The 23,673-nt window shown below is 66.9% G+C and overlaps 4 protein-coding genes across 7 annotated transcripts; 2 read left to right on the top strand and 2 right to left on the bottom strand.

Moving 5' to 3' along the window:
* Window positions 1-1,580: 1,580 nt before the first annotated feature.
* RRP12 (ribosomal RNA processing 12 homolog) lies at window positions 1,581-12,473 on the bottom strand. Of its 2 annotated transcripts, XM_040563612.1 has the most exons (34): window positions 11,887-12,473; window positions 11,115-11,353; window positions 10,941-11,024; window positions 10,661-10,737; window positions 10,435-10,540; window positions 10,216-10,332; window positions 9,962-10,100; window positions 9,520-9,647; window positions 9,086-9,184; window positions 8,915-9,006; window positions 8,732-8,843; window positions 8,497-8,594; window positions 8,257-8,371; window positions 8,033-8,175; window positions 7,704-7,825; window positions 7,509-7,573; window positions 7,234-7,396; window positions 6,961-7,115; window positions 6,247-6,314; window positions 5,956-6,049; window positions 5,630-5,788; window positions 5,470-5,550; window positions 5,291-5,396; window positions 5,035-5,142; window positions 4,799-4,956; window positions 4,412-4,503; window positions 4,142-4,300; window positions 3,794-3,966; window positions 3,555-3,671; window positions 3,233-3,282; window positions 2,901-2,979; window positions 2,565-2,632; window positions 2,143-2,225; window positions 1,581-1,931 (listed from the first exon to the last, which is right to left on the bottom strand). In XM_040563612.1, exons 1-34 carry the CDS (start codon window positions 12,080-12,082, stop codon window positions 1,829-1,831), a joined length of 3,948 nt encoding a protein of 1,315 aa, XP_040419546.1. In that variant the 5' UTR covers window positions 12,083-12,473; the 3' UTR covers window positions 1,581-1,828. The 2 variants fall into 2 exon arrangements, with proteins under 2 accessions (XP_040419546.1, XP_040419545.1); XM_040563611.1 differs by having other exon boundaries at window positions 4,799-5,142.
* Window positions 12,474-12,599: 126 nt separating this feature from the next.
* PGAM1 (phosphoglycerate mutase 1) lies at window positions 12,600-15,196 on the top strand. Its single transcript, XM_040563049.1, has 4 exons — window positions 12,600-12,806; window positions 13,238-13,512; window positions 13,893-14,073; window positions 14,167-15,196. Exons 1-4 carry the CDS (start codon window positions 12,668-12,670, stop codon window positions 14,334-14,336), a joined length of 765 nt encoding a protein of 254 aa, XP_040418983.1. The 5' UTR covers window positions 12,600-12,667; the 3' UTR covers window positions 14,337-15,196.
* A 522-nt stretch (window positions 15,197-15,718) lies between these two features.
* EXOSC1 (exosome component 1) lies at window positions 15,719-17,646 on the bottom strand. 2 transcript variants are annotated; one of them, XM_040563052.1, is made up of 7 exons: window positions 17,468-17,645; window positions 17,317-17,391; window positions 16,806-16,894; window positions 16,529-16,562; window positions 16,332-16,382; window positions 16,167-16,251; window positions 15,719-15,983 (listed from the first exon to the last, which is right to left on the bottom strand). In XM_040563052.1, exons 1-7 carry the CDS (start codon window positions 17,615-17,617, stop codon window positions 15,877-15,879), a joined length of 591 nt encoding a protein of 196 aa, XP_040418986.1. In that variant the 5' UTR covers window positions 17,618-17,645; the 3' UTR covers window positions 15,719-15,876. The 2 variants fall into 2 exon arrangements, with proteins under 2 accessions (XP_040418986.1, XP_040418987.1); XM_040563053.1 differs by lacking the exon at window positions 17,317-17,391 and having other exon boundaries at window positions 17,468-17,646.
* Window positions 17,647-19,925: 2,279 nt separating this feature from the next.
* ZDHHC16 (zinc finger DHHC-type palmitoyltransferase 16) lies at window positions 19,926-23,649 on the top strand. 2 transcript variants are annotated; one of them, XM_040563047.1, is made up of 10 exons: window positions 19,926-20,208; window positions 20,409-20,603; window positions 20,790-20,878; window positions 21,080-21,108; window positions 21,312-21,445; window positions 21,695-21,742; window positions 22,322-22,407; window positions 22,673-22,796; window positions 22,870-22,940; window positions 23,160-23,649. In XM_040563047.1, exons 1-10 carry the CDS (start codon window positions 19,972-19,974, stop codon window positions 23,263-23,265), a joined length of 1,119 nt encoding a protein of 372 aa, XP_040418981.1. In that variant the 5' UTR covers window positions 19,926-19,971; the 3' UTR covers window positions 23,266-23,649. The 2 variants fall into 2 exon arrangements, with proteins under 2 accessions (XP_040418981.1, XP_040418982.1); XM_040563048.1 differs by lacking the exon at window positions 21,695-21,742.
* The last annotated feature ends 24 nt before the right edge of the window (window positions 23,650-23,673 follow it).

Below are 23,673 nucleotides of genomic sequence, written 5' to 3'. Positions count from 1 at the left end.
AGCCCCAAGGGCACTGCAGTGTGCTCAGAGGTGGCAATGGCCCATCCGTGAGCAGGATGCAGTAGGGGACAGCCCACAAGACACATTTGTCCCTCTCAGGGACATGTGTCACCCCTCGCCCTGCCCCATAGCAGAGCTGCTCTGGGGCTCCCGTGGGACGCAGGGACACAGCTCTGCTCCCTGCCAGGGACAGCTGCTGCTGGGGAGGCTTGACTCGGAGCCAGCCCCCCCCCAGCAGGATGACGTCTCCTCTCCCAGGGTTTCTATTGCATTACATGATTAATTAGCTGATTAACAAGATGTTGTTGTGGAAGAATCTGTTCTCTGGACACCGGCTCAGGCAACACCATCCTCTGTGCTAATGAAACGCTTCTGTTCCACGCAGGCGTGCACTAATTTAAGCAACAACATGCAAATGAAGAACAATACAGTGAGTAATCTGGAGCTTTTAAATGAATTAGCTACAGCCTTCTCCAGGCTCTGTCTCCAAGGAGCGAAGAGAAAGCAGGAAGATAGATAGCTCTGGTGGGCCCAGAGCCACATGTTACAGGTGCTGGCTGGCTTGGAAGGTGACCTCCGACCGCCGTCTGTCCCACCATATCCTGCCCTCAGGGGATGGAGGAGCCAGGCCTCCCCCCCAGGCTTTTAAAGGGATCTTGAAACAACAAAAAGAACAGAAGAGAGCCACTAAACTGGATTTGCAGCCTCCAGAAAGCAGCCTGCAGTAAGAGGCTGAACAAGCACAATCCGTTTAGCTTGTTAGGAGTCTGAAAAGCGTTGCAATTCCAGAACGTAAGCTACCACAACATGAAATGACAAGACTAACGGCTTCTTAATACAGAAGAGGAAAGGGAACCCAGGTATGTTCACAAATGCATGTTCTTCACGATGTGAGCCATGGGACCCGTATCCTCCAGCCACTGCCCCCACTTCCATTCTTCTCTACAGCATGCTTTGGCCAAACACTATCTTTTGGGCTCGGTGCAGAAGTAACTGAGTGAAAACTGATACTCAGGCCAACCTGAGACGTCTGGGCAGCTAAAGGTCCAGGGTTGTTGGTGCTGCTCAGGTGCAGCTGGTAGGGAGGTGGTGAGAGCAGAGGAAAGACCCACTCTCAGCTCTCACAGGTAAGACAAAGGGCCAGCCAGAGAGGTTAGCAGCAGCAGCTTTTCAGCCAATTAAGAAAAAAAATGCAGCAAACTTTTTGTGCCTTGCAACCAGGCCTGGCTGAAATGATCAAAGCAGAGGCAGAAACCTGTGACGGCCAAAGAGCAGACAGCGCCTGTGGCACAGATCCCACAGTTGAGGGATTGCCCAGGAAAAGGTGCTGCCAAAGTCACCCTGTGCTGAGCGAGGGAGTTATACAAGGAAATGGGCTGCAACAAAGGACTTTTCACCAGCTCTGGCTTCTCTTCCCGGCCAGCCCTCTCGCTGCTCTCTGTGCCACAGCTTTGCTGCTGGCAGCCCCCAGCCCCACCATCCCAGGCCGGTGCCCCGCAGGGTCCCAGCACCAGGACCAGCTGCACCGCAGGAGATGTGCTGAGGGCAGTGTTCACAGGAAGGAGAAGAGAAATCAAGGCTGAGTGTGAACAAGGGGTGTTTATCAGTACAGGGAGTTCATTACATTACTCGCTCTCACACATGCACGCACACACACACACCTGCACCAGGCAACCCAGCAGCTTCCTCCAGGGCAGGGCTCAGGCCATGAGTCCATAGAGGTGGCTTCCCAAGGAGTCTCCACTCACAAAGTCCCTGTCCCACAGCTCCTCTATGTCGCAGGGTGTTATCAGGCCTTGGCAGGTGCAGGCAGAGCCTCCGAGGCTCCTCAGGGGCGCCGGTTCTTCAGGCGGCTCTTGCGGCCGGCCTTGGCCCCGCGCTGGGCGCCCTTCACCAGGCCCTTGAACTGGCCCTGCATTTTCGCCTGCTTCCTGGAGGAAGAAATTGGCCAGTGGCCGTGTTAACGTGGCCACAGGGCACAGCCAGCCCCTTTGCATGCTAGCACAAGGTTGCTCCAAGCTCTGCGAGGAACAGCACAGAGGCTGGCAGGGAGCCCCCGGATGCACAAAAAATGACAATGAGCAGCATCAGGCCCAGGTTTGACCCCATTCCCCACCCTGTGCCCTTCCCGGCCAGCCCCACCTTTTGTTGAGCCTGGCCCTGTTCAGGGGGATGTAGGCATAGGGGTCGAGCTGGCCCTTCTTCTTCACGTCGCCTTTGCCTTTCTGTGGGAGGTATCGACATGGAAGAAGACGAAGCACAAGGGGAGATGCATACGTCTCCTTCTGGACAGCGCTGGCACACGGTCACCCCAAAGACTACATTGCGTAGCCCCTGGGACCGATCTCCCACCCAGCTGACGCTGCAGCAGCAGGCATCTGCCTTGAGTGCTGAGCAGGAACCGGCCACAGCGAGGGCCAAGATTTTTAGAGGTACCATGTGTTGACAGCTCCTCTTGGAGCAGAGATGCCCCCAGCGCTTCCTGCCCCCAGACCAGCAGCAATCCTGCCTCAGCAGAGCCCAAGGCATCCCTCCCCAGGCCCTGCCACCCCTGGGGCCCTCACCTTGGATCTGTACTCTGCACCGAAGGCTGGCTCCTTGCCTAGCTGCCGGTGGATCCCAGAGCCTCCAGCTGGAAAAGAGGCAGCGTGTGTGTTGGAAGGGTCTGCCAGGGCCTGGCTCCCCCTCCCCAGCTCCCACACTGGGATAAACCAGGGCTGGGGGAGCTGCTCCTGCTTCTGCCTCCTGCTGCTGAGTGCGAGGGCAGGAGAGCAGCACAGAACCGTGACAACTTCACATGAGCAAAGACCTCTGCTCCAGCTGGCTTAGAGCAGCCCAGCACAGAGGGTACATGGTTTTGGCCCCTGTAGAGCAGGCACAGGCATGTGACATGCAATTACCTCTGTACTGAGGGTAGCTCCCGGCCTCTGGTTCCTCATCGTCTGCCTCCTCTCTGAACCGACGCTTCTGGCTCTTCTTCTGCAGAAGGAGGACACGGGGTCCCTGCAGCTGGCTTGTCCTTACGGCGCTGCCCCCCACGGACCCACGACCTCCTGCTTCCTCCCACAGGAGTCCACGGACCTTCCACAACCCCCACGCACATCCCCTGTCCAAGCCAGCCTCCTATCCCCTCCAAGCAGCTGGTGTGTGCCCTGTGTTCCCTCTGGCCTCTCGGGCAGAGCCGCAGCTCAGGCACCCCCTGTCTCCCCGGGACCACGCGCCCCACACTCACAGTGCGAAGGCCCACTTCTTGCAGCACGTCCGCCACCTCTTTGTCCGCACCTATGGCACGAGACAAGGGGGTCAGCGCAGGGCACAGGCACAGGGGAGCCCCTGCACCGTGCCAGCCTCCAGGGCAGGGAGCCCCTGCCAAACCAGCACGGGTAGCCGTGTTCCTCCCAGTCACCCCCTCGACGATGGAGGATGCTTCCACCCATGTTACCCCAAACTCCCAAGAATGCACAGGCAGAATAATAAAACAAAAAACAAACAAAAAAAAAAACCATACGGAGTGCCAGAGCAGGTCGAGCAGTCTCTGCCATCCCAGACAGTACCTTTCGCTCCATCATCCTCCATCTCCTCCTCCTCATCATGGATGATCAGGCGCCCGTCCTCAGACACCTGGAAGTCGTGGCTCACTTTTCTGGATCTCTTGGGGGCTGGCTCGGTGGCTGCACATGGAGAGATGGGTCAGGGCCTGGGGAAGGGCCCCCTTCCACAGCAGCCATACCCCAGGGTCCCTGTGCATTGCACCACCCCTTGCCCCATCCACCCCAAAGGCTCTGCTCCTCACCCAGCACCCGCTGGGACACATTGGGGTCCAGGAAGTTGAGGGGCTCATCCTCTTCCCCTTCTTTCAGCCATGCCTGCCCCTTCTGCCGTGCTTGCTTCTTCCGCGCCTTGCCTCGCTGCCGTTCCTCCTCTTCCTCCTCCGAGTCCTCTGAGTCTGCCAGGATCTCCTCCATGCTGGGCACAAGGCACAGAGGACGATGGAGATGGACCAAGCTGTGGTGCAGACCCCAGCCTGCCCCACAGCACAGTAACCCTAATGCCTGAGCATCTCCAGAGGCATCGGCCGAGCAGATCCAGCACCAGGCCCCATGTTGGGGCTGCTTCTAGTTCACCCCCAGCCCATCTCTACCTGTCTCCTCTGGGCTGGGCAGGTGCCTCCTCCTCCTCCTCCGTCTCTGCAGCCGCCTGCCTCAGGGCGCGCTGCTTGCGGCTGCGGGCTTCAGCCTTGCGGATGTTCACCAGCACCTTGTGGTACTCGGCTGGCAGCAGCCCCTGCACCAGCTCGAAGCTGCGGGGAGCACAGAGAGCCCTCAGTGCCCGCGGTGCAGCACCCGGGCCTCCCGTACCGCTTCCCGGGAGCTCTCCCACTGCCCCAGGAGCCGCAGTGCGCCCGACTCACCCGAACTTGCGGATGAACTTGGTGAAGAGGTTTCGCAGCTTCATGCGGAAGTGGCGCCTCATGTCATCCGAGAGGCCCCCCACAGCCTCCAGCTGCCAGCAGAGACCCCTGAGATCAGTGCCCCGCAGCCTCCCGCCCTCCTCCTGCACCTTCCTGCCATCTCCCTGCACCCGCTTGTGCCGCAGGCAGGGCTGCAGGGAGGTCTCCCTGCTTGGTTTGTGGGGGGTCTCTGGCAAATCCACGCCAATATTTGGGAGAGGAGCCTTCTCTCGGCTGTACCCCTCGGCTCCCAGGCAGGAGCAGGGCACAGCTGGGGACACCCCTGACATCCCCAAGGCACCAGGGGCAAGGCAGCTCCAGCTCTACCACCCCACGCTGAGCTCTCACCATGGTCTGGACGTGCTTGGCCAGCAGCTTGGTGTCGACCAGCAGCAGCACGACCTTGAGGAAGCCCAGGGCAGCCTTCACCACGTCGCGCGTGCGGGAGCCCAGCAGCAGGCAGACGTTCTGCAGGAGCTGCTCCACCACGCTCAGCCCCATGTGATCTGCGACCGCAGCAGGGCTCAGCCTGTGCCCGGCCCGCTGCCCGGCCCCGCCGCGCCCCGCACCCCGTCCCCGCTCACCTTTAAACTCGAAGAAGAGGCGGGTGAGCGCCAGCACGGTGCAGCTGATCATGGTGACCGAGCCCGTGAGCCCTGCGTACACCAGGAGCAGGAACCGCTCCATGGCCTCTGCAAGAGTGGAGGAACTCAGGAGCTGCTCGTCTCGTGCCCCGCTGCCCTTCTGGCCCGTTTCAGCCAGGGAGAGATCAGCATCGGGGCCAGGCGCGGGTCTGACTGCCCGGGTCAGAGCAGCCGTGGGGCCAAGGCAGCCGCTCACCTTGGGGAGTGGGCCCGAAGCGGATGAAGGCGTTCCCCATCTCCACCAGCAGCACGAAGGCGTTCTTGCGGGCCCCCGCCGACACCTCCTTGGTGCACAGGATGACCTGGAGACACGGAGGCGGGTCACAGCCCCGCGCCCACCCACCACGGCCGCAAGCCCCTGGGTCCCACGCTCACCTCTGGGACCAGGGCGGTGACGAAGGGCTCGTGCTCAGCCGAGAGCTGCTTCACGATGTGGAACAGGCACTTCAGCCGGGGCTGGGGAGAGAAACAGCCCGATGCCGTTAGACTTAGGGACACAGCCCCGTCCCCTGTCCGCAGCAGCCCTCGCTCTCACCCTCTTGGCCGGGGATGCTGCGCTCTTGAGCGAGTCCAGCAGCGCTGCCTGCAGCTCCTCCAGGTGCGAGCGGACGAAGGCCTGGCAGGGGGCATGGGGAGCGGCACACACCTCCTCCAGCACCCTGTACGCCTTCTTCTGCATGCTGCGCTCCTTGCTCTGCGGGGACAGCCAGCGGCACCGCCGTCAGCATGGCCCCTTGGCACGGCATCACTGCGGCACCCTGCGCCACGCTGCGTGCCCGTCCTGCAGCACAGCTGCGAGATGGAAGCAAGCGGAAGGTGCCCCCATCACCCCGTGCCTGCTGGGGCTGGGAGCAGACTGACCTGGAGGGAAGGCTGGATGGTGCTGTACAGGGAGCCCAGCGACTGCTCGTCAGCGTAGGGTGCCATTGCCACCACCAGATCCAGGAGGGAGAGCCTGGAGCAGAGAGGGACGAGCAGGTAGGTAACTGCAGGGTCACCAGCGCTCCCCGACCAAGCTGGGACTCTGATTTCGAGTCCCACTCGATGCATGAGAGCGGCACGTCCTACAGGGGACAGCTTGGGTGCCCCCAGCGCTGCTCAGTGTGAGGGAGCTGGCAGCTTCCCCCCATAGCACCGGTCCCCGGGTGTTACCTGGCAAACTCTGAGCTCTCAGGACTGGTCAGCTTCTCGCTGGCTTTCTGCAGGAACCCGCACACCATCTGCAGGGCAGGCACGCAGTCAGGACTCTCCCTCCTGCTCCCCACGAGCACCGGGGCTCAGGAGCGCAGCCCCCACCCGCACTGCATCAGGGCCCTGGCCCCATCCCTCCCCTGCCGCACCCACTGCCCTGCTGTGGGCTCTGCAGCAGCCTCGGGGAGCTGGCTGACCTGAGGGCCTGCAGCAGCTGCTGTGTGAGCACCCTGTGGCTTCGTGGGCAGGCCGGCAACACAACAGCTCGGGCAGGCTCCGGCACAGCCCAGGAGCAGGCTCAGAACTGAATGGAGTTTTATTTTTATTTTTTTTAACGGCACGTGCTATCCGCTGGGTAAATACTACACAAGACCTCATGGAGACCAGAAGCATGAGCGGGTCTAAAAAGGGCCAGGCAAACCCACAAAGGGCTCACGCGTGGTGCTCCAGGTGTAGTTACAAGACTGGGAAATCCCAGACCCCTGACCAGAAAAGGGATCCTTTCCCATCAGGAAAGAGAAGGGGCTGCTCTCCGCCCAGCTTGCTTCCTACCGTCCTCTCAAGTCATGCACCCCCCAGAACGGGACCAGCTGGGAGCTTTTAGCCCACGGCCCGCAGAGCCTCCCCCCTTTCCCCATGAAATGAGGGAAACCACGAGGTCCCCGTGCCCCTCACCTGCGGGTCGGTGATGGTCAGGTAAGCACGCACGGTGTCCAGCACGGAGCGGCGCTGAGTACTGCTGCTGCCGTCCTCCTCGGGCTGGCTGTACACGTTGAACAGGATGGGCAGGAAGTTTTTGGCAAAGCGACCCACTTCTGCTCGCTCCGCATCTGGGGTGCGAAGGACAAGGGGGTGCGGATCAGCAGGGCCGTCAGACCCCACAGCTGCCCTCACCGGGTCGCTGCGGGGGACAGGGACCCCCCGTTATCCCACCAGAGCCCACCCGACCTGTCTCGCAGCCCCGGTGGATGAGGGTGCGCAGGGCCTGGCACACGGTGGGGCGGAGGTCCGGGCGCTCGCTGATGGCCATGCCCAGGGTGCGGGCCAGCCCCTTGAAGGCCCCCACCACGTCCGTGGGGTGGGTGCAGAAGCCGGGCAGCAGGCTCCAGACCTGGAAGGCACGGGAAGGAGAGGGAGGCCAGCAGTCTTTGTCCTGGACGCCACTGCCCAGCCTGGCACCGTGGATATGCCAACGGCAGGGGGGGGCGAGCACCCCCTGTTACCTGCCACTGCAGCGTGTCGTAGATCTTGGACTCCAGGCTCTTCCCAGCCTGGGAAAATTCCAGGGCTGCAAAAGAAGAGGGAGAGATGAGCAGAGCAGCAGAGGAGGCAGAGCCCTGCTCTGCCCCAAGGAACGGAGGTCCTGCAGAGCACCCAGCACTGCACCCCTGCAGCCCCTCCACACCGCCCCTCCTCACCTCTGCTCTTCAGGGTGGCTGCTAAGGGCAGGAAGTAGCTGGTGAAGAAGCCGAGCCGCGCGCCCTGCACGTAGTCCCGCAGCACGGGCAGCAGCCAGCTGCGGGGGAAATCCAGATTCTCCCTGGGGAGGGAGCGCAGAGGTCAGGGGGAGCACGGGGTGCTGCCAGCACCAGCCCCTGGCCGTGGGGCACGGCCCCAGAGCTCGTGCCCACAAGGAGGCTCAGCACCGTGGGGAGGCAGGGGGGCTGGAAACCAGCAGACGTGGGGCCCCCAGGCCCTGGCTAAGGGGCAGGCAGGCTTGTTTCCCACTGCCGGGGGCTGCGCTCACTCCTTGCCGTCGATCTGCAGGGGCACGGCTTCCAGCAGCACCTCGGGGCCCATGGCACCCACGGCGGCCCCCACCGCCTGGTCCACCTCAGCCGTGTAGGGGAAGTGCGGGGAGAGACGCAGGTCACACAGCGACTGGAGGCACTGCGGGGACAGGGCAGGAGGGTGAGCGAGAAGCCGCGGAGGCCGGCTGACCCCGCACGGCCTCCCCGCCTCGCCGCTCACCTTCCTCATGATGGGGTGGCACTGCTTCCCGCACGACTCGAAGAAAATCTCCAGCACCTGCAGCACCTCGTCCCACGCCGCGTGAAAACGATACGTCAGGCCGTCCTCCACCGACCTGGAGGGAAGGGACAGCGATGGGGACGCACCCAGCGCCGCGCCACCCGGCCTGCCAGCCCCCGCTGGGGACCAGGCAGCGGCTGGAGCCGGGGGACGGCCTCTCTCACACCCCACTGCCCCCACCTGAACATCTTGCAGAGGTAGGAGGCAGGGGCTGGGGCAGACGCAGTGACGGTGCCCAGCTCGTCCATGTGGGGAGCCACGCACTCGGTCAGGAGGTTCTGCAGGGCAAAAAACAGGTTGGTGGTGGGCTGTGATGGGCCGGCCCCAGGCAGAGACCCCAGCCTGGCCATCAGCAAGGACCAGGGCAGCTTGCCACCCAGGAAGGCAGACTGGGAGAGGGACCCTCAATCAGTACCTCGAGGGTCTGTGCTGCAGCTGACACCACCTGAGAGTGCGGGGACAGGAAGCAATTCATGGCCGCCGAGAAGAGACGGGGCAGGTGAGCCCAGCACAGGTCCTTCTGCAGCCTGGGGGAAGGACAGGAGGCTGGTAAGACGGAGCCTGGCCTCTCCCCTGCCCAGCCCTGGCCTCTCCCAACCTGCCCAGGTTGACGTGCGCCCTCTCCATGGTGGACAGCCAGGTGAGCAGCGGCTGCAGGTCGCTGGCGCTGGGCACGTAGTCGTACAGCGCCTGGGGGAGCAGAGGGGCGGTGGGAAGGGTGGAGGTGACAGCAGCCCTGTCCCTCCCCGCCGCAGCACCCCGCACTCACGGTGATGATCTGGGCGTTGAGCTCGGCCGGCAGGCAGGAGGTGCTGGGCTGGGCGCTGAAGAGGCTGTAGAAGGCCTGCATGGCGCACGCGGTCACCAGCTGCAAGGACACGGGGTCAGGAAAGACAGCTCCGTGGAAGATCCTTTGTGCTCTGCACCCCTACCCCAAAATGGCCTCTGCCCTACCCAGCCCTACAGGAAAGCCCCATCTCCAGTAGGGCATCCTTCCTCCTCCACGGCAGCCAGGCCTGCAAGCCCCATCTCTCCCTGGGGCGCTCCACACTCAGACCCTGCATTTCCAGGTCCTGCAGCTCCCCAGCCAACAGCCAGGGAAGTCTGAGCCCCTCCAAGGGCAAGCTGGTAGAGCTGGGACTGGCATTGGGGCTGTCCTGGCAGCCTGGCACGGCTGCGGGCACAGGGACAGAGGACACTCACCACGTGGCTGAGGGTCATGACTCTGAGCAGGGTCTCGCAGCAGGTCTTCACCGCGGCCGCAGGGAAGCAGGGCAGCAAGTCCCGCAGCAGGGTCAGGACGTGCAGGGTGGTGGTGGCCTCCTTGGCACCTGGGGGAGCGGAGCAGCACCCGTGCTTGTGACCACAGCTCTGCCCAACGCAGGGACCCCACGGCAGAGCTGGGGCTGACCCATAGACGTGGGTGGGGTGAACTGATATCCCTCCCAAACACTTCTGAGAAGAACAGAACAGACAGAGGGCTCTGCAAACACCTTGAACACCTCAACGTCATCTCACACCCCTCGCAGCTCCTCTCACAGCAACCTGCGGCGCTGCGCACTGTGCCGTTCCCTTCCAGTCCCTGTTCTCGCATGCTGCAGGGCCCTCGTTCTCAGCCACAAACCCCTGCCCCAGCGCCCCGTACCTCCGGCTTTTTCAATCTCTTGCACGCAGAACTTAGCAGTGGAGGGTGCCGCAGGGTGATGCTCAGGGGCTGCATCTCCAAACATGAACTCGCTGCCTCTCAGGACAGAGCACACGCCGTACTGAGCCGCTTTCCGAACCTGGGGAATGGTTTGAATAGAGGTGTGTAGGAACCCTGGGCACCAGGAGCACAGCCAGCCCCAGAAACGAGCCCAGGAGGCAGCACGGGCACAGCCCAGGGCGCTGGGGACTCACCTTGGGCTTGGTGTGAACGCAAAAGCTCAGCAAGCCGTGATAGACCTGGAGGGTGACAGGGTAGCTCCAGGCTGCCAAGTCCTGCTTGCGCAGCAGCGTGGCCAGGCAGGACAGGACCTACAGGAGGGGCAGGAACATCAGCACCACCCCTCGGAGACCCCCTCACTGCCTGCCTAGCCCCGCAAAGCTGGCGCTGCTGCCCGCCTCTCCGTTACTCACCCATCGCAGGGCAGAGGTGGAGCCGCTGCAGGCCTGCGAGGACACGATGCCCACGAAGGCTTTGGAGGTGTCCGAAAACTTCTTTATGAGCACCGGGCTCGGGACCCTGCAGGGGGAAGGGGCGCAGGGTAGGCAGTCACGCAGGGAACCACGCACCCGGCCTGGTGAGGGGGGACAGTGCCAGCCCTCTGCCAGGACAGGGGCAGCTCCTCTGCCGGCGACTCACCGCTTCAGGACGAGGTTGAGCAGGTAGGCCACAGCAGCCAGCGACTCCGGGGTGTCCACTGCCTCCAACGTGGTCATCTGGGAACAGAGATAGGGTTTGCACTGACACAGCCCTTCCCAAAGCCTTGGAGAAGGGGACAGAGAAACCAGGAACAGCCCGACAGCATCTCGGCAGGAGAAGGACGCCCGGTGCATCTGACGGGAGCACGGCACCCCTGGGAGCGCACCCAGGCTGCCAGCAGCAGCTCCCGTTGTGCCTGCTCCCCGTGGCGGCCACTCACCAGCGCAGCAAAGTACTCCGTCTCCGTCTCCTTTCCCCCCCGCGAGCGGATCACCTCCGTCACGGCCGCCAGCACCGCACAGATCTGTCACAGCACCAAGGGGAGCCGGTCGGTGCCCTCGGTGTAACGGGATCCCCCCGGGACCCCCGCACCCAGCCCAGTGTCTCCCAGTACCTCCTTGTGAGCGGCGGAGCTGGACTCCCAGAAGCGCTGCACCTTGCTGAAGGTGACGTTGGTGCAGTCGCTCAGCCCGCTCAGGAAGGTGCCCGAGGACCTCTCCGTGGCGGCCTCGCCGTCCTCCTCCTCCTCCACGGGCAGCGGCACCGCGCTGCCCTCCGGCCGCCCCGAGCGCAGGGACCCCGACTGCAGCTCATCGTGCAGCTTCACCGCGTCCACCGTCAGGGTGCTCTTCTCTGCCGGGAGACGGCACGGGCGGGGGGTCAGGCCGGTACAACCGTGCCCCACACCCCCTTCATCCTCATCTTCATCATCGTCGTCTTCCTCCTCCTCATTTTCCTCATCTTCATCCTGCTCCTCCCCCCCCGGGGGCCCTATGCAGCCCACCCTGCGCGTCCCCCCCCCACCCTCCCGGTACCCCCCGGTCCCACCGGCTCCCGGCAGAGCCCCCCGGTCCCTTCAGCACCCCTCCGGTGCCTCCCGGTGCCGGTGCCCTCCCGGGTCCCAGCAACACCCCCGGTCCCGGCAGTGCCCCCTCGGTCCCCGTAGCACCCCCACCGCCCTCCCCCTCCCGGTGCCCCCCGGTCCCGGTGTCCTCCCGGTACCGGTACCCCCCGGTGCCGGTACCACCCCGGTGCCGGTACCCCTCCGGTCCGGGCGGTGCTCCCCGGGTCCCGGCAGGGCCCCCGCCGCCCTCCCGGTACCCCCCGGTGCCGGTACCCCCGGTGCCGGTGCCCCCCCGGTGCCCGTGCCCGTGCTCTGCGCTCACCGGCGGGCCGGCTGCAGAAGCGGCTCCTGGCGGCCAGGCGGTGCCGGCGGGTCTCGGGATTGCAGTCGCTGCTGTGCCCCTTCCGCCAGCGCCGCAGCTTGGCGGCGGCCCCGGCCCGCAGCCGCCCGCCCCGCGCCATGCCGCCCCGCGCCGCGTGCCGCCCCGCCGCGCTTCCGCTTCCGGCGCCCGCCGCCATTTTGAGGGAGAGCGAGGTCACCGGCTGCGCGAGCCGCGCGCGGGAAGCTAAGCAGGGTCGCGCCCGGCTGCGGCTGGGATGGGCGACCTACGCGGTGTCTTTGGCCGGGGCCGCCGGCTCTGCGAGGGGCGTGCGGGAAGCTAAGCAGGACCATCCCCGGCTGGCGCTCGGATGGGCGACCTAAATCGGCGGCGCGGGCAAAGGGCACCGCGTGACGCCGCTGTACCGGGGGAGGAAACGCGGACAGCTCCGCGCCCTCAGGAGCTCCTCGCGCGTTGCCCGAGGCCTACGTTCCCCTTTCGCCCCCCTGCAACCCGCAGCCGCACCGCCCTCCGCCGCAGGGGGATTTGCGGTGCGCCGCTATTCGCGTCGCTACGGGCCGCGCCGCGCGGCATTACGGCGCGCTGACGTCACCGCCCGAAGGTCGCGCCGCCCTTCGCGGGCTCGCCATGCGCTACGTGCGGCCTCGCCCGGGCGCCGCGCCGGGCCGCGCATGCGCGCGGGGCACTGCCCGGGGCGGGGCGGGGCGGCGCGGGGCAGTCGCGGGCGGGCGGCGGCGGGGGAAGGAGCGGGCCCGGCGGCGGCATGGCGGCGTACCGGCTGGTGCTCGTGCGGCACGGCGAGAGCGCCTGGAACCTGGAGAACCGCTTCAGCGGCTGGTACGACGCCGACCTCAGCCCCGCCGGCCAGCAGGAGGCGAGGCGCGGCGGGGAGGCGCTGCGAGGTAACGGCGGGGACCGGTAACGGCGGGGCCTTGCCCCCACACCCCCCCCCGAATACGGTGCCGGTAACGGGGCCCGTGGGGGCCGCTCCGTGCTGGGCTCAGCCGGCCGCGCACCATCTCGGGGCGGTGGGCAGGGCCCCGGTGTCCCGGCCCCGGTATGTCCCCGTTGTGTCCCCCCCCCCCCGTCCTCGGTATGTCCCCGCTACCACCCCCCCCGTCCCCGGTATGTCCCCGGTGTCCCCTCCCCGTCCCCGGTATCCCCCCCCGGTCTCCGGTGTCCCCCCCCTTGGTCCCCTTCCCCCCCTCGTGGTCCTTCCCGCTGCCCCCCCCCCCGGCCCTTCCCGTTACACAACGCCGCCGCACCGGCCCGGTGCCCGGTTCCCCCCCCCCCGCCCCCCCGTTAAGCAGCCGCCCCCCCGGTGCCGTTGCAGACGCCGGCTATGAGTTCGACATCTGCTTCACGTCGGTGCAGAAGCGGGCCATCCGCACCCTGTGGACCGTGCTGGACGCCATCGACCAGATGTGGCTGCCCGTGGTGCGGACGTGGCGCCTCAACGAGCGGCACTACGGGGCGCTCACCGGCCTCAACAAGGCCGAGACGGCCGCCAAGCACGGCGAGGCGCAGGTGAAGATCTGGAGGCGCTCCTACGACATCCCCCCGCCGCCCATGCAGTCGGACCACCCCTTCTACAGCACCATCAGCAAGGTGAGCAGCTGCCCTCTCCCCGGGGAGGACGAACCCCTGGGCACGGCACGGAGTCGAGGGGAGCTGTTAATTATTAGCCCCGCGATCTGCGCTTTGCTGCTTGCTCTGGGCAGAGAGGCTGCGGCGAGTGTCGTGCTGCTGCCCCCCGGCAGGGCCGGTAGCTGAGTGCAGTCTGGAGGCAGATCCCAAAGGTGCTTTCTCATGGGCGTGTAGCTGCAAGCCAGCTCTGTGCGTGCAGAGCACGTCCTTGAGCCAAGAGCTGCTGAACGAAGGCCCTGGTGCCGCCACCCCGCGCTGCTCTGCCCCTGGTGTTGCTCCTCGCCGGTGCACAGCGGCGGCTGGGAGTGCAGGGCCGTGGTGTGAGCGCGGTGTTTCTGCAGGACCGGCGCTACGCTGACCTGACGGAGGACCAGCTGCCCACGTGCGAGAGCCTGAAGGACACCATCGCCCGGGCTCTGCCCTTCTGGAACGAGGAAATCGTCCCGCAGATCAAAGAGGGCAAGCGAGTCCTCATCGCAGCCCACGGCAACAGCCTGCGGGGGATCGTCAAACACCTGGAAGGTAGGGCAGCTCGGGGTGCCCCACGGCCCCAGCTCTGTGCGAGCGGGGCTCTCCCTTGCACTCCCCGCGGGTGACCGGCCCCTGTGTTTGCAGGCATGTCGGAGGAGGCCATCATGGAGCTGAACCTGCCCACCGGCATCCCGATCGTCTACGAGCTGGACAAGAACCTGAAGCCCATCAAGCCCATGCAGTTCCTGGGGGACGAGGAGACGGTGCGCAAGGCCATGGAGGCTGTGGCCGCTCAGGGCAAGGTCAAGAAGTGAGGGCAGGCGCGCAGGCTAGCGAGTTAGTAGAGTTGTCCCCCCTCTGTCCCCACCCCTCTGTGCACACCCCACAGCCGTAGGAACTTGGAGCTGCAGAGCTGGAGCGGGGAGCAGCTCCCCAGGACTTGGCCCCTTCCCTTTGGACCAGGCTTCCCTCTGCAGGCAGCCTGGGAGCCCGGGGGCGAGGGGCTGCGTGCACGGGGGTCTGGTGTGAAAGGGAGCCCTCGCTCTGCCAGGCAGCGACTGCACCCCTCTGCGTTCTCTTCCCAGCCCTCGGGGGATGCTCTGCGCAATTCCTTGCCGTGCCCGGCTTCTCTGCTTTGCTTCCCCAGCAGTTCTTGTCACTGTTACTGTAGTTCTGTTGCTTGATTTAGTTATTCCCGGGGCCCGACAGGAGCGGTGGGGGGAGCGCGGCGCGGGCGGTGACCGGGATGGGTGCCCTCTCCCCTTGTGGGAGCGTGGCGTGAAGACCGGTTTGCTTAGATACTGCCAGGGTGGTTTTGTGGCGCGTGCCCCACCGTGCTCCTGTGTGGTGCGGCACCCAGCGGTGGTACTCGCGAACCTGGACCTAGCTCCACCAGCCCATGCTTTAATTTATTGCCTTTGGACAAAGGAGGGAGCGTGTTGTCTGGAAGTTTGTGTCCGCCGCGCGCTTCCCACGGCCAAAGCCAACCCTAGCCCCGCTGCCTCGTGGTGGGGGCGTAGATGCCGTTGAGCCCCATCCCGCAACCGTGTACTTGGCACCGTCACTGTGGCCTCCCCCGCCGCTGGTGTAGTGAGCCTGGCCTCGCACTGGGTCATTGTAACTGTCCAACAGTAGCAGCTGTCTTGTTCCAGTTCAATAAAAGATTAATATGCAATAAGGAGCTGGTGGTGATTCCTGCTAACGCTGCGCCACGTGCGCCCGGGCCGCGTGGGGCTCCTGCCTTGCCCCCCGCCTCCTTTCCGGCTCTACCACGTGTCCGCGGTGCGGCAGGTGCTGGTGACTTGCAGCTGCAGAAGGTGCTTGGGCTCCGGGGAGCGAAGCCACGGCTCTGCAATCACGGCAGGAGGGAGGGAGGGAGTGATTCACCGCCGCTCAGCCGGGCTTCACTGGCTCGGGGTGGGGCGCTCCCTGGGCCCCAGAGGCACGCGGGGCACGCGTGGCCTGAGGTGATAACGCAGGGTGAGACCAGCTGCGGCCTGCGCTGGTTACCAGGGACCTCAAAGCCGCTTGGTGCTTCCCCCTTCCCCAGCCACAGGCTGGTTAACAGACATCTCCTCGCGCCTGCACCCCTGTGGGAAACGGCCCCCTCAAACAGCTCCGCTGCAGCAGCCGGACCGGCGGGGCTACAGGCAGCCAGAGCAATTCCTCCGGGCAATAACCGAGCGGAGCACAGAGCTCTCAAAAAAGGATTTATTACCTACAGCAGAAACATAAAACCCACCCTGCCGTCCCAGCCTCTCACGCCCGGAGCTGCCTGGAGGAGCCCCCTCTGGCCCCACAGACCCCAGGGTCCCCGCAGCTCCTGGGGGTGCAGGCCGGTGGGCGAGGGGGCTGCTAGGTCTGCAGGAACTGCGGCTGCACGCGGGCCACCTTGCGGAACTCCTTGGTGTGCGTCTGGGGGCACTGCATCTCGCACCAGCTGATGGGCACCATCTGCACCCCTGCGGACATCCCCCGTCAGGGGGCTGGTTCCCTCCCTGCTGGTTCCCTCCCTCCTTTCCCACCCCCAGCAGCCCCAGGCCTCCTCCCACGGCACGCGAGGCTCAGCAGGACGAGGCAGGGAGGAGGCCGTTCGCTCCCCGAGCTGCATCAGCTGCTCCTCACGCAGGGCCGCCCGTCCCTACCTGCCTCGCTGCGAGCCACCACCACGCCCAGCTCGTTCTCCGCCGTGCTCAGCAGGTAGTTGGACTGCGCGTCCCCCAGGGAGATCTGGGCGGAGGCGGGTTAAGGGAAAGGTCTCCCTGCACAGACCCTCCGTCCCCCACTGTCGTCCCGAGGGGAAAGGATACGACTTTGGCCAGGACTATGTCACCCGGGCGGAAACTCTTGTAAACTTCGACCTGCGTGGGACAGAGCGGACGCGAACGCACAGCGTGTGAGGGCGCTGGTCAGCGGCAGCCACCCCAGGGCCCGTGGCAGGACGAGCGCCCCTGCCAACAGGGCGCCGGAGCGGAGGCGGCTCAGTTCCCAGCAGTGCCTTGCTGACCTTATCTTTCTCGGTGGCTCGAATATCTTCTCTCCTGGAAAAGGAGGCACAGGAATCTAATACCAAGCAGGTCTCTCTCCCCCCTCACCCCGTGGCAGGAGCTGCCCCAGCCTCCCTGGACACCATCCAGCACCCGCTGGACACGTCCCAGCAGCTGGAGCACAGCTCCTGCCAAGTGCCAAGGCAGCAAACTTCCCCCAGCTGGCCGGGGCCAGGCGGGGCAGGCCAGGACACCCCTTTGGCCGGCGGGCAGTCGCACGCCCAGCCCTTTCCTTACCGTATGGTGCCGCGGAAAGTGGATTTGAGCGGCGTGGAGCCGACGTAGAGGATGTGCACCTTGGCGAAGCGCGAGTTGATGCTGCAAACCTGCCGGGAAGAGGGGCGGGGGGTCGGCGCCGGCACAGGCGGCGTGCTCCGGTCCTGGTGCTCCTTCCCAGGGCTCCTTCCTCGGCGCCCGGGCTCCAGGGCAGGGACGCCGCAGGGCGCGTGCCGGCATCTCGCGCCCCACGCTCCGCCTGCGTCCTCCTGGCAGCCGAAGCCGTCGCAGCGGAGGCGGGGCGCTCACCCAGCGTCCTCCTTCCTCAGAGAAGTTTCCGGAAGGCAGAGCGCCCAGCAGCCCCCCGGGGCGGGCGGGCAGCAGCCCCCCCCCCACCACCCCACCGCCCTCCCTCCCTCCCTCCCTCCCTCCCTCCCTCCCTCCTTCCCTCCTCCTCCTCCTCCTCCTCCTCCCCCCCCCCCCCCCCCGAGCGATGCGGGCCCTGCGGGACCCCGCCGGCTCCCGGCCGCACCTTGCAGGTGACCACGACGCCCACGTCGGGCAGCAGCTGGGCCTCGGCGTCCCTCAGCACCGACACCACGGGCACCTGCGGGGCACGGCGGGGCTCAGCGCGGCGTCCTCCCCCTCCGTCCCCTCACGCCCCCCCCCCCCCGGCGGCTCACCCCGCCGTCCTCGCCCCCCCGCCGCAGGCAGCCGGCCAGCGCCGAGAAGACGGAGCCGTGCCGCGTGTAGGTGCCGCTGCCCGCCGCCGCCTCCGCCGCGCTGCACAGCCGCTCCCCCGGCACGCAGTACCGAGCCGCCGGCGGCGCCATCTTGCCCGCACAAAAGCGCCCCCCCTCCCCCCCGCGCTATTGGCTGTTAGTAAGGGACGGAGATGAAAGCGGCGCGGCTATTGGTTGCGCTCCGGGCGGGGAGGGAAGGGGGAGCGCGCCGCCCGCTGGGAGTTGTAGTTCGGCCGGGGAAGATGGCGCTTCACCGGCCGGCGCGGCGCGCAGGCGCCGCCGCGGGGCCGTGAGGGCGGCGGGGAGCCGGGCATGGCGGCGGCGGCGGCGGCGGGCGGCGGGGAGAGGGCGGCAGGTGGGCGGCCGCGGCGGGGGGGGGGGCTGGGGACCTGGGGGGGGCGGGGGCGATGGCGCTGGGGGGCCCATGGGTGCTGGGGGGGCCCAAGGGTGCTGAGTGCCCGTGGGGCTGGGGGTGCTGGGGGGGGGGCGCGGGGCTGAGGGTGCTGGGAGCCCCATGGGGCCGTGGGTGCTGGGGGGCCCATGGGTGCTGAGTGCCCGTGGGGTGGGGGTGCTGGCGGGGGGCGTGGGGCTGAGGGTGCTGGGAGCCCCATGGGGCCGTGGGTGCTGGGGGGCCCATGGGTGCTGAGTGCCCGTGGGGCTGGGGGAGCTGGGGGGGCCATGGGTGCTGGAGACCCATGGGGATGGGGCCCTGGGGAGGCCCCATGGGACCCGGGGCGCTGAGAGACCCATGGGGCTGTGGGTGCTGGGGGTCCCCGTGGGTGTTGGGGGTCCCCATGGGGCTAGGGGAGCTGGGGGGGCAATGGGGGCTGGGGGACCCATAGGGCTGGGGGTGCCCCGTGGTGCTGGGCTGGGGGAGGCCGGGGGCTGGCAGGGGTCCGGCCGCTCTCAGGTGCCCCCTTGGCGGCAGCGGGGGCCTGCCCGAGGTCCTGGCTGCGCTGGAGGCCGCGGGCAGGCGGCCCCGTCGTGCTGGGTGCCCCGCCGGGGCGCTGCGCTGGCTGCAGGGGGACGCCGCCCTGTCCCCGGTCAGCTGCTCACCCCCTGCGGGCTCCCTGCCCGCCTGCTGCCGTCTGTCAGGGAGGGAATCCCCCTCGGCTGCGAGCCTGGTGCTCTCGGGAAGGGGGGAGCCGGCGTGGCAGAGAGGTGCTGGGCGTCCCCATGGGGCTGACCCCCAGCTGCTGGCCGCAGCGTTGCGTCTTCCCGCGCTGAGGACGTGTGGGTTGGTGCCACCCAAAGCCTGCCCAGACCGAAGTTGTTAATCCGCTTCTCGCCTGAGGTTTCAGAGAAACGCCCTTGGAGGGGCTAAGGGGAAACGGGAGCTCGGCGCTGGGGTTTGCATATCCCTGATCAGGGTACAGGAGACGCGGAAACCTGGGTAGGAGCTGTGCGTGGGGTGCCGTCCTCGTGTCCAGCCCCACACCGCTCATGGGGCACAGGCACAGCTGACGGAGATGGTTTTGGGGCTGGGGTGTGCTGGGGGCTGCCGCCAAGCACGCTCTGTGGTGCAGCGCTGTGGACGAGCGCTCGGCCCCGGCTCGGAGCGTGCCTTGGCAGGACCCCGGGGCGGCCGCGCTGGTTAATATTGATGGCTGTGCCCGCGCGGAGCCTGGGGGCCCCGACCCAGCAGATCGTTTGCCTCGTTTCTGGGCCGGCTCGGGTTCCTCCTGGCTGCGGCACGGCTCCTGAGTGGGACGAGGGGCTCAGCGGGAAGGCGAGCGCTTGGCTGCGCGCGCCCCTGCTGCCCGTGCGGCCTCGCCTCGCCAGGGGCTCTCCTTCGCTGCCCTTATCCCAGTTACACTGGGGTTCTTGGAGCGGGGCCGTGAGGTTGGGACAAGCGTGGGTTGGCCTCTGCAGCTTGGTCCGGAGGTTGAAGCGAAGGGAAGCAGCGTGCAGGTGCTGCCTTCCGGGGGTGAGGAGGGGGCACGTGTCTTGTGGGGGCTCCCCCCTTCCCGAGCCAGTCGGGACGGGCTGGGGCTGGGGCTGGGGCTGGGATCACCCCGCTCTGCGAGCAGCCCTGGCGCACCCCTGCCCTGGAACGGGCCCAGCACCCCGGGTGCCCGCGCCGTCTCTGGTTTCCTCCGAGTCAGACTCTCCGTGTCGCTCCCCGGCCCCCTCTCCTCCGGGAAAGATGAGATGGGACCAGGGAGCGCCTGAGGTCAGGCGTGGAGGGCTGGGGGACCCGCGTCCCCCCACTGCACGCCCACGCAGCCTCACAGCCTGGCCTCGTGGAGCTGGGGCTCAGCTCCCCCTGCTGCTGCTGCTCTGCGCGGGACAGAGGAGGGCCCGGCCCCGCGTCCTGCAGAGCTGCACCGGTGGCGTCGGCGCACCCAGGAGGGGACGCCCACCCCGAGGGACAGCCGGGCCAGAGGGTAAGAGGACGTCCTGCCCACGCCGAGCCTCTCCCCGGCAGGCGCGGCGCGGCAGGGATGAGGAGCCGGCAGCGGATGTTCGCCGCGGTGATGCGCCTGCTCCTCAAGTGCCTGCGGCTGGGCCGGCGGCGGCGCTTCAAGCTGGTGCGGCAGGGGTGGCAGCTCTGGCACTACGGGCGCCTCTGCCTCCGCTCCCTGCTCTACAACTCCTTCACCAACAGCGACGTGGTGCTCGACTCCCTCTTCGAGCCGGTCTACTGGCTGGTGGACCACGTCACCCGCTGGTTCGGCGTGGTGAGCGCGGGAGGGGGCTGGCGGGGCGCTGCTGGGGCAGACGGGGCTCAGGGCCGGGCGTGAGCTGCGCTGCTCCAGGAAAGAAGGGGCAGGGGCCGCGGCGCGGGTTCTGCTTTTTGCCCTGCGCCTGCGTTCTGTCTCTCCTGAGCAGCACGGGGCAGACGCTGCCCGCTCTGCTGACCCAGACCCCTTTCCCGTAGGTGTTCGTGGCGCTGGTGATCGGGCTGACGAGCTCCATCGTGGCCATCGTGTACATCTGCCTGCTGCCCCTCATCCTGCAGACGTACACGCCTGCCTGGATCTGCTGGCACCTCACCTACGGGCACTGGAACCTCATCATGATCGTCTTCCACTACTACAAGGCCATCACCACCTCGCCTGGGCACCCTCCGCAGGTGGGCACCGACAGGCAGCTGGGTGCTGGCACCGGCTACAGCCGAGCCCTGGGAGCGCCTCGAGCACCCTGAGGGCTCCTCCAGGCTGGGCAGCGCTGGGAGGGGAGGCAGGGGAGGCGCGGAACGCGAGGAGCAGGGGACAGCGTGGGGCTCGGGTGCACATCCCCTCTTCTGACCTGTGTGCAGGCCAAGAACGATCTCACAGGCGTCTCCATCTGCAGGAAATGCATTGCCCCCAAGCCGGCTCGCACCCACCACTGCAGCATCTGCAACAGGTAGGGCTCCCTCGCTGCCCGGGACAGGACACCTCTCCTTCCCTGCCACGCGCTGGGAGGGCTGAGCCCCTTCCCCTCTGCTCTGCTGGCTTCTCGCCCGTCTCTAGCACAGCGTGAGGGGCCGGGGGGGGGCTGGCTGCCCCTTCCCAGACGCGGTGCTTGCGTTGGTGCTGACAGTTGTGCTGCTCTCCTCCCTCCCAGGTGCGTGCTGAAGATGGACCACCACTGCCGTATCCTTCCGCAGTACTACCCAGCGGCGCCCTCCCGGGGAGCCAGCCCTGCTTCCTCCTCCTCTCCCTGCCCCTCTTCTCTCCCGAGTCCCCCGGCACGGGGAAGGAAGGGTGCTGGGAGCCTGGCCAGGGGTCCTGATCCCCGCGGGGCGGGTTTGGACTTGCGACCTGTAACAGTTACAGACCTTTAACCCCGGAGGCAGCCTGGCTGAATAACTGCGTGGGACACTACAACCACCGCTACTTCTTCTCCTTCTGCCTCTTCATGACCATGGGCTGCATCTACTGCAGCATCAGCGGCTGGGACATGTTCCGGGACGCCTACGCAGCCATCGAGGTGAGCAGGCGGGCGACCAGAGCCCCTGCTCTGCCCCAGGAGAGGAAGCGCTAGCGTGCTCAGAGGCTGCCTGGGCTCCCCGGGCTGAGCTTGCAGAACAGGGCTGGACCAGCCCTGGTGTCGCAGTGACTTTGCTCCCCTTCTCCCTCCTCCTGCGAGGCCCGTGCTGCCCTGGTCCGGTGAGGTTTGAGGGGAAAGAGCCCTCCCCTCCGAGCCATGTAACTGGTGCCCTGTTTTCCATCCCCCTAGAGAATGAAACTGCTTGAGAAGGAGAGACTGCAGGTGGCTGCCAACCAGGTGGGACATCCCTGCTCCCCAGCTGCTCCAGGCAGCGCGGGGCAGAGCTGCCCTGCAGGCTGGGTCCTGCTCTCGAGGTGCAGCCTGCGGCCGGCACCAGCCCCCCTGCTTGTCTCACGGGGTCACAGAGCCGGGGCTGGCTGGGCGGCTCTGCTGCAGGCACTGCCTCCAGCAGTTAGGGGCCTGCTTCCCTGCGCACCGAGCTTTTCCAGGGGCTTTGGCTGGTGGCGGCAGCAGCCTCGGGCAGCAGCTGCTTGGCACGTGCTGCTCAGGCCCTGCTCTCCTGGGGAAGCAGCAGCGGGTACGCCTCTCCCCCCCAGCATCACCGCTGCGCGGTGCGGTGACCTGCCCCCCTACCTCCACCCCCCCCTGCTCGTCACTCACGTGCCAGCTCTCGGGTGGTGTCCGTCTGTCTCGTGGCTGTCGGGCTGCCTCCCCGTCGCCCTGGCTGTTGTGTTGGTTCTGGCTCCAGCCCTCTCCAGCCGCCTGATCCCCGCGTCAGCGAGGGGCACAGCGGTCCCTGCCCGGCTTCGCGCTGTCGAGCAGCCGGGGTGACCCACCTCCTCTGTCCTTTCGCAGACGTACTACCAGACCCCGCCGCCCACCTTCTCCTTCCGCCAGCGAGCCTTCCACAAGAGCGTGGTCTACCTCTGGGTCCTGTGCAGGTAACGGGGCACGGGCTGGGCGCGAGGGTGCTGCAGGACGCAGAGTGCGGCCCGCTGCAGTGCTGCCATGCACCGGCCCTCGCACTCCACCTCCCCTGGGCCACGCTGCCTCGCTCTAGCACAGATATCCCTGCCCTGCTGGCTCTTGGGCCTCCGGAGGAGCAATTTCAGGCCCCTGGCACAGGATGAGACTCAGGGAGGCAGCCGCAGCCCCTGACACTAGTGAGGGTGTTACGTGCAACCTGCTGTGCCTTGCTGTTCCCAGCTCAGTAGCCTTGGCCCTGGGTGCCCTCACGCTGTGGCACGCTGCCCTCATTACCCGCGGGGAAACCAGCATCGAGAGGCACATCAACAAGAAGGAGAGGCAGCGACTGCAAAAGAAAGGCAAGGTGAGCGCAGCCCCTGGGGCGGGAGGGCCAGCCGGGCAGAGCCGGACCTGATGTGCATCTCCCTAACGTGCAGGTGTTCAGAAACCCCTACAGTTACGGCAGCTGGGACAACTGGAAGGTGTTTCTGGGCGTGGACGTGCCCAGGTAAAGCCCCTGTGTGGGAAGGTGGTGGCACAGCAGCGGGTGGGGGTGCTGGGGGTGAGCAGGACAGCGCCTGGCCCCCTGCCAGCCCCCCTTTCACCCACCTCTGCGGGCAGGGAGGCTGTCACGGCACCCGAGGGACACGGGCTCGCGCTCCTCGCTGCTGCTGACAGCCCCGGCTCCGCTCCCCAGTGCCGAGACCTCAGCTTTCTCTCTCCACAGGCACTGGCTCACCCGCGTCCTGCTGCCCTCTCCTCACCTGCCGCACGGAACGGGCCTGAGCTGGGAGCTGCCCCCCTGCGTGCGCGAGCCGCTCCTGGCCATCTGAGGCCTGGGTGCCGCAGACACGTCCCTCCCCGCCGGCAGGGGAGCACGAGGGGACCCAAACCCACCACCGCGGCTCTGTTCCGGCCCCGGGGGTGCTGGCAGGCGGGTGCTGGCACGCACCGCTGACCCCGGCCGGAGCCAGAGCCCTGGGAAGCTCTTTGCACTCGGTCGGCGCCTGGACGCCTGCTCTCCGGCACCTCGGGGGCTGCGGGCGGCCCCGGGGGAAGGGGCAGAGCTGCTGCGCCCTGGTGTAGCTGGAGGTGCCGCCCTCGCCGTGCACGGGTCCGGGGCCCAGCTCAGCTTCCAGCAGGCTTGGGGGCAGACGATGACTTACCTGCTCCCCAGGCGGGCTTTTTAAGACCATCCAATAAATGTGTTTTTGTTTTGTTTTTAAGGGCTCTTTTCTGTG

Source organism: Cygnus olor, chromosome 7, assembly GCF_009769625.2.
Source record: "Cygnus olor isolate bCygOlo1 chromosome 7, bCygOlo1.pri.v2, whole genome shotgun sequence".
Taxonomy (NCBI): Eukaryota; Metazoa; Chordata; class Aves; order Anseriformes; family Anatidae; genus Cygnus; species Cygnus olor.
This window is presented reverse-complemented; position numbering and strand designations above follow the sequence as displayed.